Here is a 10,420-nt window from a genome sequence, read left to right as displayed (position 1 = left end):
TCACTTGAACCCAGGAAGTGGAGGTTGCAGTGAGCCGAGATCACACCACCGCACTCCAGCCTGGGCAAAAGAGCACGACTCCATATCAAAAAAAAAAAAAAAAAAAGTGAAAAGACAAAAGTTCGGTCTGGTGGCTCACGCCTGTAATCCCAGCACTTTGGGAGGCCGAGGTGGGCAGATCACGAGGTCAGGAGTTCAAGACTAGCCTGACCAACATGGTGAAACCATGTCTCTACTAAAAATGCAAAAATTAGCTGGATGTGGTGGCATGGGCCTATAGTCCCAGCTACTTGGGTGGCTGAGGCAGGAGAATCGCTTGAACCCGGGAGGCGGAGGTTGTGGTGAGCCGCGATCGCACCACTGCACTCTAGGCCACAGAGCAAGACGCGTGTCAAGAGAAAAAAAAAAAAAAAAAAAGTACAAAAACTATCCAGGCGCGATGGCTCACATCTGTAATCCCAGCTACTTCGGGAGGCTAAGGCAGGAGTAACACTTGAACCAGGGAAGCAGAGGTTGCAGTGAGCTGAGATCACGCCACTGCACTCCAGCCTGGGTAACAGAGGGGACTCCATCTCAAACAAACAACTGAAAAGACAATTCACGGCAGGTAAAAATATTTACAAACCTCTATCTGCTAAACAACTTGTATCCAGAACAAAGAAACAACTCTTACAACTCAATAAAAAGACAATTTTAAAATGGGCAAAAGATTTGAATAGGTATTTCTCCAAAGATAAATGGCCATTAAGCATGTGAGATTATGCTTAACACCATTAGTTATCAAGGAAATACAAATCAAAACCACAAAGCAACACCACTTCACACCCACCAGCTATAGCTATAAGAAAAAAAAAAAAAGGCCAATAACAGTGTTGACAAGGATATGGAGAAATTGAATCCCTCATGTATCGCGGTATGGACGAACGGATGCAGAATGGGAATGGACAATGGGGCAGCTGCTTTGGAAAAGTTTGGCAAAAATCTCAAATTCAGACTAAGGCTTTCTTCTGCCACTTCCTGAGGCCGCCATGCGAGTATCCTTCGGCTCTTCACCGCCTTCCCGCACCCAGTTCCTGAGGCTCCTGCCCCTCTGGGTCGAGGGCTGCCGCTGTTCATATCTTCCCGCTGCAAACCCAAAGCCGCTGAGGCAGAAAAGACGCAGCTCCCTCGACCCCGTGAGGACGGCGGTGAGGTCCGATTCCAGCGGGCTCCGGAGCCCCCCGCGGCCTCTGGGCGACGCTCACCCGGGCTGGCCTCTTCCCAGTCCTCGCCGGCCGAGCCTGCGCCTCCCAATAAACCAAGATGGCAGGAAGCCTCGCCTCAGGGTCTGGGGACTCCACCCCGACGCGCTCTGTCGGCGCTGCAACAAGCCGGGCTTAAACCTCCACAGAAGGAAGTCCCGCGGTAACGCCGCGCGGCGCCCGACCTCCGGCGGGTCAGAGCTGAGTTCGGCCTCCAGGTGGCAGGCGCTTCCGGCGGACTGAAAGTGGGGCCAACTGTCCCAGAACCCCAGGTTTAAGGCGCCAAAGAATCCAGGGCCCCGAGAAACCTGTGGTCAGACGGCAGCTCCCACCCCGCGGAAAACGCGCCCTCTGAAAACGTGGCTGACGCGTTGGCGCCAGGTTTTCCCTCAGAAAATCGTGTGCGCGCGCGCGCTTTCCAGGCAGTCTTACGGCATTTCCTACAAGCCAGAATCCCTCAGAAAATCTTTTATCGTTCCGACCCGCTTAGGGGATGCAAGGACTTCTCGCCCTCTACGCACTCGAGGCACTGGGCCAGAACTGAGCTGGAAAACACTGAAGAGCTGCGCGCCGGGGGCTCCTGCGGGGACCCCTCGAGCCATACTCAGCGTGGCCCCGCGGACTCAGAAGCCGCATCACGTGCGCGCGCCTCGCGTTCCCGCCGCACGGGAACGGCCGGGCGAGGCAAGAAACGCACGGCTGGGGCAGCCGGGACGTGGCCCCTCCCCACACTTTTGTGCTAACAACCCCCTCGGGCGCGCTTCGCCCACGAGGCGGCAAAGCGAACGCCCAGACTCCGGGGCGGGGTGAGGCGGCCTCCCCGTCCGGGAGAGAGAGCGCTTCTGGGCACGGCCCCGCCACACGCCGCCACCATCGCGCCCACAGCCACTTCTAAGGGCTCCTCGGACGGTGAGGGATGTGCGTTGAGTGAACGCTGGGCGGGCAACAGGGACGAGTCCGCGCTTCCCGCCGGCCCAAATGGAGCGCTGCGGCTGGAGACCCGGGACGGAAACCTGTTGGGAGCGCACCGGAAGTAGCCGTCCGCGGAGGTCTGCGCACGAGCTGTAGGTCCGCTCTGGGACACTCGGATGACCGCCCACTCGATGGTTCAACGGTCCTGGACTGGAGCTCCGCGTCTGGGCAGGAAGGGGCGAGTTGGGCTCTTAGTGTGAAGCGCCTGTGGGACATCTGGTGAAGACAGGACCTACAGCTGGCAAAAGATGCTGTGATGTTGATGCAAATTGGGGCGTCTTGATGGTCAGTCATGCTACTGGAGCACAAGAGGTCACCCCGAGACACTGTTGAGTGAGAAGCGGTCCTGGTGCCCCTGGAGCAGTTGAAGAGGGAAGAGGCGCCCTGGGCATGGAGACGGCCTGGGCGGCCCTGGGTGGGAGAGGAGGGGCCCAGAGGCCGGGTGCCACAGAATCCCTCATGGAACTAGGCCGCAACCCCAGGTTTAAGGAGCTGAAGAATCCAGGGCCTCGAGAAACCTGTGGTCAGACGGCAGCTCCCACCCCGCGGAAAACGCGCCCTCTGAAAACGTGGCTGACGCGATGGCGCCAAATTTTCCCTCAGAAAACCTTTTATCTTTCCGACCCATAATGGGTCAGAAAGGACTGTTGAGTACCTCGCAGAATGAGAATTAAGGACTGAAGGTAGGAAAAAGAATTTGACTTCTCTATAGGAAAAATAGATATATTGGGAGTGCTTCTAGGTGGCTGTGGTTGATGATATCCACAGCAGGAGCCCAGCTGGGATTACAGGCGCACACCAACACACCCGGCTAATTTTTGTATTTTTAGTAGAGATGGGGTTTCACCATGTTGGTCAGGCTGGTCTCAAAACACCTGACCTCGTGATCCGCCCACCTTGGCCTCCTAAAGTGTTGGGATTACAGGCGTGAGCCACCGCACCTGGCCCTCAAAACCCTTCCTCTAATTCCCCTAGACTCTCACTTTCAATGTTGGCCACTGTAGGGACAGACAAGAGACTATCTTTAAATGTGTTACTGAATAATTTGGAGTCATTCTAAACTTCCATCAACTCTAAATGTATCGTCCCAAAGGGCACAGAATGAGATTTTAATTTTGTGGGCAGAAACCTAATCATTCATTGGAGAAACAGAGAAAACAATCAGCTTGGACTCTAAGCCTTAGAGGAAAGAAAATGGAAAGATATACAGATCCTATCCAGGCATTGTCCACTCCCCATGTTCTGGTTCCTGTTCCTCCAGCTTCCCTCAAGATCTGTGCACAAATGGGTACAATCCCAGTGGCAACACCAGGGTTACTGACAACTTTCAGGCACATATTAAGAATCCAGCCTCTAGCACTGCTCAATTTGTGCCCTGGCTTTCTGGTCTTCTACGTCCATTTCCTGGAGTGTAGGGGTCATCTCAGCATGAGGCAAGAACTGGGTTATCAGAGTCTGCAGAGCCACTGACCAGACTCTGGGCAGGTGAGTTTGCCTCTCAGTAACCTCCCTGCTTACCTTCCCAGTACAAGTGCGTTATAGCCCAGACCCTTGACCAGAGCATTCAGCCACAACCTGGGTGGGTTTTTACCATAAAATCTCATGTGAAGGAGGCCGGGCACAGTGGCTCATGCCTGTAATCCCAGGACTTTGGGAGGTCGAGGTGGGCGGTTCATGAGGTCAAGAGTTCGAGCCCTGCCTGGCCAACACAGTGAAACCCTGTCTCTAGAGGGAAAAAAAAATTTTTTTTTGAGACAACAGTTTTACTCCATCACCCAGGCTGGAGTGCAGTGGTGTGATCTTGGCTCACTGCAACCTCTGTCTCCTGGGCTCAAGCGATTCTCTTGCCTCACTGGAGTAGCTGGGATTACAGGTATGCACCACCATGTCTGGCTAATTTTTGTATTGAGTAGACAGTGTTTCTCCATGTTGGCTAGGCTGTTCTCAAGTGATCTGCCTGCCTTGGCCTCCAAAAGTGCTGGGATAACAGGCATAAGCCATGGGGCCCAGTCAGAAACTTTTCATCAGCTGTTTTATTGTATAAACAATGAACTATTCAATTACACCTGTAATTTGAAGTTCACAAAATCAATTGCTCTTACCATCAATGGCTTTATAATCCTTTTTTTTTTTCTATTTTGATGACCTTATTGTATGCATCATTATTTTAATTCAAAATACCTTTGGGAGGTATGAACTAGACATAAGCAATCTTTTAACACACATATTTTTGGGACAAAGTACAGTCACACAATCATGGCTCACTCCAGCCTCAACCTCCTAGGTTCAAATGATCCTCCCATCTCAGCCTCCCAAGTAGCTGGGATGGGATGGCAGGTGCCCACCACCATGCTTGGCTAATTTTCTTCATAGAGATGGGGGTCTCACCATTTTGCCAAGCTCAAACTCCTGGCCTCAAGTGATTCATCTTAGCCTCCCAAAGTGCTGGGATTACAGGCATAAGCCACTGTGTCCAGCCTTGATTTCATTTTAAAAATTATTTCAACATAAGCCTTCAGCAGCTTATGTTAAAATCCTTGACTTTAGAATGAAGTTTTCACTATAGCCAGTAGCCACACTAGATTGCCTTCTGATGAAAATACAGATCCTACATGTTGGTGCAGCTGACACCCATTCTACACGTTCAGATTTAAAAAACAGTGCAGATGTTTAGGAAGCTGGCTCAGCTATTCTCTGGTTTCACGAAGACATTGAGTCATTGCTCATTGTTCAGGATAAAAAGGCAGCTCTGGGGACCCAACACTAACTCTTGCAGTTTTCCATTTTTCTGTGCATTCACTTTGGGGATTGCATTTATCTGCTGCTCTCTGGGTTTGGTCTCTCCTTCTGGCTTCTGCATATTTGGGATCAGACCACAACATGGACCACTGGCCTCCGCTGGGATTTCCAATGGCATTCCCAGCCAGGAATAATGCTCTTTGTCTCCATCTCACAATCCTGATATAAAGCAAGATTCCCTACAGAGCATGGCCACCCTGAGGCAAGCACCTGCTAGGGCACTTTATTCAAAAGGGAGCAGCTGGCAACAGCAGGAACCCACATTTCCACCTACTTCCCATAGTACACCAAAGCCTCGCTTATATCCATTATATCCTGTATGAATCATCTCGTTGTAAATAATGTGAGTTCCAAATAAATGCTTTTTCAACATTCATTACATCCATGGGGGTTTTCTCCAATAGGAACTTCCAGACATTGTATAATGAATTACAATGAAAGGCTTCCCACCTCTGTTGCATTCTTGGATGCTTTTCCCTCCTGTATGAAGTGAGGGGTTCCTATCAATTAGGATTTGTGAGATAGTGACTGAGAAGCTAGCTCACAATGAAAGCCTGTCCAGATTCTTTAACTTATACTTGGTATCCATAGTGTGAATAACCTAATGTCTAATAAGGGTTGAGCTCTGGTTGAACCATTTCCCACATTCACTACATGCATGTGGCTTCTCTACAGAAATGTGTTCTGTGGTGATGAATTAAGTATGACATCTGAATAAAGCCTCTCCCACACATAACACACATGTAAGTTTCCTCTCCAGTGTGTATTCTTTGGTGATCAATCAGGTGTGATGTTTGAAGCCCCTTCCACACTCATTGCATTTCTAGGGCTTCTCTCAAGAATACAGCCTTTGATTATGAATCAAGTGTCATGGCTGGTTGAAACTTTTTCCACAGTCTTTACATTCAAAAAGTTTCTCTCCGTATCCGAGTTGTGGCACAAAAAAAAAGACAAAAAAAAAAGTTTCTCTCCTGTATGAATTCTCTGATACTGCATGGGATTTGCTTTTGGATTAAAGGCTTTCCCACACTCATTACATTTTTAGGGCTTCTCTCCAATATATATCAGTTGGTGTTTAATAAGGTTTGAATTCCCACTAAAGGCTCTGCCACATCCATTCCACCTATACGGCTTTTCTCCAGTATGAATTCTCTGATATTTAACAAGCTTTCATGTCTCCCTAAAAGCCCTTGCCACATTACTACACACAGGGTTTCTCTCCACCATGAATTTTCTTTTTTTTTTTTTTGAGATGGAGTCTTGCTCTGTCACCCAGTGTAGAGTGCAAGGGCACAATCTCAGTTCACTGTAACCTCCGCCTCCCTGGTTCAAGCAATTCTCTTGCCTTAGCCTCCTGAGTAGCTAGGATTATAGGCATGCACCACCACACCCAGCTAATTTTTGTATTTTTAGTAGAGACAGGATTTCACCATCCACAGTGATATTTTCTGATGTTGTGTAAGGCTTGAGTTGTGGTTTTTCCCCACATTTGATACATACGTAGGGCTTCTCTGTAGTATGAATTATCTGATGCCAAGTAAGGCGTGAGTTCTTGTTGAAAGATTTCCCACACACATGACATCCATGGAGCTTTGACCCACTGGTAACTGCCTGATGTCTAATCATACACGACTCACATGGAAAGCTTCAGCCACCCAACCTCCAACCACTGGCTCTCTCTCCTGGCCTGTCCCTTAGAGGTACAAAAGGCTTTGTGCCCAGACACAAACTTTTCTCCAATTTGTTACATTTCTGGTATTTCTCTGCTGCATTGGTTTTGAAGCAGGAGCTGACCACTTGCCTCAAACCTCTCTTTTGGGAAAATAACTTCATCCTGCTCTTTATTGTGAATTTTTTCCAGTAATGTTCTGCTTCTGTCTCATTCCCGCAAGCTGATCGAAACTCAAACTCCTCTGGATTGCCTCTTGGGAAAATTTCTTGAGTTACTCCTTGTAATTGTTCTTCAGAAGATTTTTCTGTTGGGGTTACTTGTTTATGCTTTGTCTTGACCTGAGAATCTGAAACAAGGAATAGAAATTAAAAGTTTCTCTGTTAAAGAAGAGAGGAGTCTTATGATTGAGCCTAAGCAATTTCTGTACAGCTCATATATCTCAGCCTGAGTTTTATATTCCCTTCTGTTAATTATTTTATTCCATTTTGTTTTATATCATACTTAGTTGTATGTGTCCATCTCTCTCTGACTAGACTATGAAATTCTGAGGGCAAATGCCTTCTCACACAAGTCCTTGCAGCACCTTGATGGTGCAATGCACAAAGCAGGAAGTGACAACTACAGAACTAGTGATTCATTCCAACAGTGCCAGGTACCTCCTGTGTGCCTGGCACTGCTTGAGGTACCAGGGACTTGGTGAATGAATGAAGTCCCTCTCCATTAACATTCTAACGTGGAGACCAACAATATGATAGGACATCAGGACAGGATAAATAATTCTTCCCCAAACTACGACGTTCTCCACAAACCAAAATCCACACTTCCCGAAGACAAGGACTTGGTTTTGCTTATACTTAACCCCAGCACCTAGAAGAATGCCTGCATGCCAAGCAGCATGCAAACTGTGGAAGTAGGAGAGGGTACTGGGGCCATGCTCCAATGTGACCACAATGTGGAGTTCTGTTTGTATTTTGACATGTAAATGCTAATCACCTCATCAGTGAAGCCTGGTCACCACTAGAAAATGGCTGTCCACCCGAGTAGCTGCACATGGAGTAGCACAATGGACTTGCACTTCCCTTCAGAGGGACGATGAGGCCAGGAAGGGAACCAGAATAGATAATCAGGGGTCTCTCAGCTAGCCATCTGAACTACCCCCTCACCACTCCCACAGCGCACATGCACAATGCATCACAGCTTCCCCAGAGACACCTACCTCATCACTCACCCGTGCAGGGAGGTCCTGGCAGAGCAATGACCCATGCATTTTTCCCTGTTCCAGCGGGGAGATAACCCTGAGTGTAGACACTGGAAAACCTGTTTATCAAGAAGGTAATAGTCAATGCTTGAACATCTGAGCTGCCCCTGGCTGAGGGCCAGAGAGGCTGCAAAAGGAGGGGGATCCAGAGGAAGTCTCAAGAAGAAATTATGGGTGATGAGACCACTGGGCATTACCTGCTGGGACATGGGTACCCTAGCATGGACTGGGGATGTTTGGTCTATGAGTCAAGAGAGCCCAGGGAACCAATCACCTGGGGATGGTGAGAAGGGACCTGAAGCCCACTATGCGATGCTTACCTAGAGCTGTTAGGATGCAGTGGTTCTCCAGCATCACATTCTGCTAGAGTGCTCTCTAAGGGGATCCCAGGTGCTACCCCTCCTCCTATGTGAAGTACAAGGTTACCACCTCACACATCACTGTGCCCTGGAATCACAGATGCTTACTGCTCAGAGAGCCTCACCCCTGCCCAAGGGCAGGTGCACCTTGCAGCTTGGACTGAGTTTCTTTTTTTTTTTTTTTTTTTGAGACGGAGTTTCACTCATGTTACCCAGGCTGGAGTGCAATGGCGCGATCTCGGCTCACCGCAACCTCCGCCTCCTGGGTTCAGGCAATTCTCCTGCCTCAGCCTCCTGAGTAGCTGGGATTACAGGCACGCACCACCATGCCCAGCTAATTTTTTGTATTTTTAGTAGAGACGGGGTTTCACCATGTTGACCAGGATGGTCTCGATCTCTTGACCTCGTGATCCACCCGCCTCGGCCTCCCAAAGTGCTGGGATTACAGGCTTGAGCCACCGCACCCAGCTGGACTGAGTTTCTAGCAAGAGGCTCTGCATGCATCTCCCTGCCTTCCAGGCAGATGTTTAGGAAAAGAGCTAGGAGTAGGCTGGGCAGGGAAGAGGTGACAGAACCCTCAAAACTGGGTTCTCCCTTTAGGACCCTGTACCCTCCTCAGCTCTGTGGAAGGGGCAGCCAGCAGGTGGGCCTGGATCTGAGGAGGGAGATTCTGTTCTCAGAGCCCCAAGGATCCGCTGGGCAAGGGGCTCCAGGCTGAGGCGGAGAGGCCTTGGGCAGCAACTGCTCCCCAAAAACCAGCTCACCTGGGGCTCAGCCACCATGGCTGGGCTCCTCCTAGGAAGAACAGAGGCAGGGTGTCAGAAGGAAGACACAGAAGGGCAAGCCCCTGCCCCACAGACCTGCCTGCTGCAGTGGCCCCAGGTCACAAGCTGTCTTAGGAGCTGGTGACTGCATTTCCTTCAGCATGAAGGGCACCTGCACCTAAGACCTTCTCATCTGGGCCTAGTGCTGCTGTGGAGCCCTTGAATTCAGGTTCAAGGATGATGCTGTGTCTCTGCTGCTTAGAGTCTAGAGGATGTGACCTGACGCCGACCCTGCCTGGTAACACTCCCTGATACCCTCTCCCACCCCCAGAATTCAGGTCCAGTGCAGGCTCCATCAGATCTCCAGCTTGCCCTCCTCCCTAGAGCACCTCAAATCAGTGCCTTGCTGGGGTGAGGCATGCTCAAGAGGGGATGGAGTCATGCTGGAGGGGTGTGCATTGTCAGTTGCCTGCAGGAGGACCTACAGTATGGGCCTGGAGAAAATGCTTTTTGGTAGAGCCAGCACCAGGCACCAGGCCCCAGGCTAGGAGTAGCATGGGGCAGGGGCTCACTCCTCCACCTGCTCCCCTCCTCCCCGGCTGCCCCCACCCCTGCCTGAGGCCAGGGTACCCCCTAGCCCCTGCCCCCAATCACCACCCTAGTCCTTGGCCTCCCACTCTCTGCTGGCCCCTGGCTCACACTGCTCTGACTTGGGTTTATAAATCAGCTTCCTCCCCAGGCCCCTGGCCCACAGCCATGTCTGTCCTGATGTCTCAGCTCTGCATCCTCCCCGTACCCCCTCAAAAGAACCCACCACAAAAGAAACCGCTATGGCATTGCAGTTGCTGGTGGAGGGGCATGGCCTGAGCTGGAAAGGTGGTCAGCAGGAGTCTCTCCCCAGCTGGGCGGGGCCCAAGGGGTGGGGGGCAGCGCATAATTGGCTACATGTCACCTCAACCACCTCTGCCTCATGGACAGCAGAGACCAAGACTCCACCCAGTGGAGCATGAAGGGCAAAGAGTGTTAACTTGTGTGGGCTCCAGGTTACACCCAGAATATGGGGCGTAACACAGATAGATGGCCACACGTGGTCAAGTCAATGTCCTAAAGAGAAACAAAAAGCAGGGAAGCTAATCCAGATTAAAAGAGCCAGCAGGGCACAGGAGCTTAGGCCTGTAATCCTAGCACTTCGGGAGGCCAAGGCAGGTAGATCCCTTGAGTCCAGCAGTTTGAGACTAGCCTAGGCAACATGTTGAGACTTGGTCTCTATAAAAAAAAAAATACAAAAAATTAGCTAGGCATGGTGGCACACACCTGTAGTCCCAACTACTCAGAGGCTGAGGTGGGAGGATCAC

The 10,420-nt window shown here is 50.4% G+C and overlaps 1 protein-coding gene across 6 annotated transcripts in view; it reads right to left on the bottom strand.

Moving 5' to 3' along the window:
• Positions 1 to 5,208: 5,208 nt before the first annotated feature.
• The window catches only part of LOC108291356, an 8,012-nt gene continuing 2,800 nt past the window's right edge, over positions 5,209 to 10,420 (bottom strand). For 3 of the 6 annotated variants that reach the window (XR_005197274.1, XR_001819862.2, XR_001819859.2), the window contains 2 exons: positions 7,913 to 8,001; positions 5,209 to 7,030 (listed from right to left, as the gene is read on the bottom strand). Coding sequence is in view for 1 of the 6 variants with exons in the window: in XM_017511719.2 (XP_017367208.1) it covers positions 6,660 to 7,030; positions 7,913 to 8,001; positions 9,066 to 9,096 (491 nt within the window). In the remaining 5 variants the exon portion in view is untranslated. Of the gene's footprint in view, positions 7,031 to 7,900; positions 8,002 to 9,065; positions 9,097 to 10,420 lie in introns of all 6 variants that reach the window. The other 3 variants (XR_001819860.2, XM_017511719.2, XR_001819861.2) reach the window with 3 other exon arrangements.

The sequence above is a fragment of the Cebus imitator genome, unplaced genomic scaffold (genome assembly GCF_001604975.1).
Source record: "Cebus imitator isolate Cc_AM_T3 unplaced genomic scaffold, Cebus_imitator-1.0 Scaffold449, whole genome shotgun sequence".
In the NCBI taxonomy this organism is placed as follows: Eukaryota; Metazoa; Chordata; class Mammalia; order Primates; family Cebidae; genus Cebus; species Cebus imitator.
Note: the sequence above shows the minus strand (reverse complement) of the source record. Positions and strands in the feature narration are given on the sequence as shown.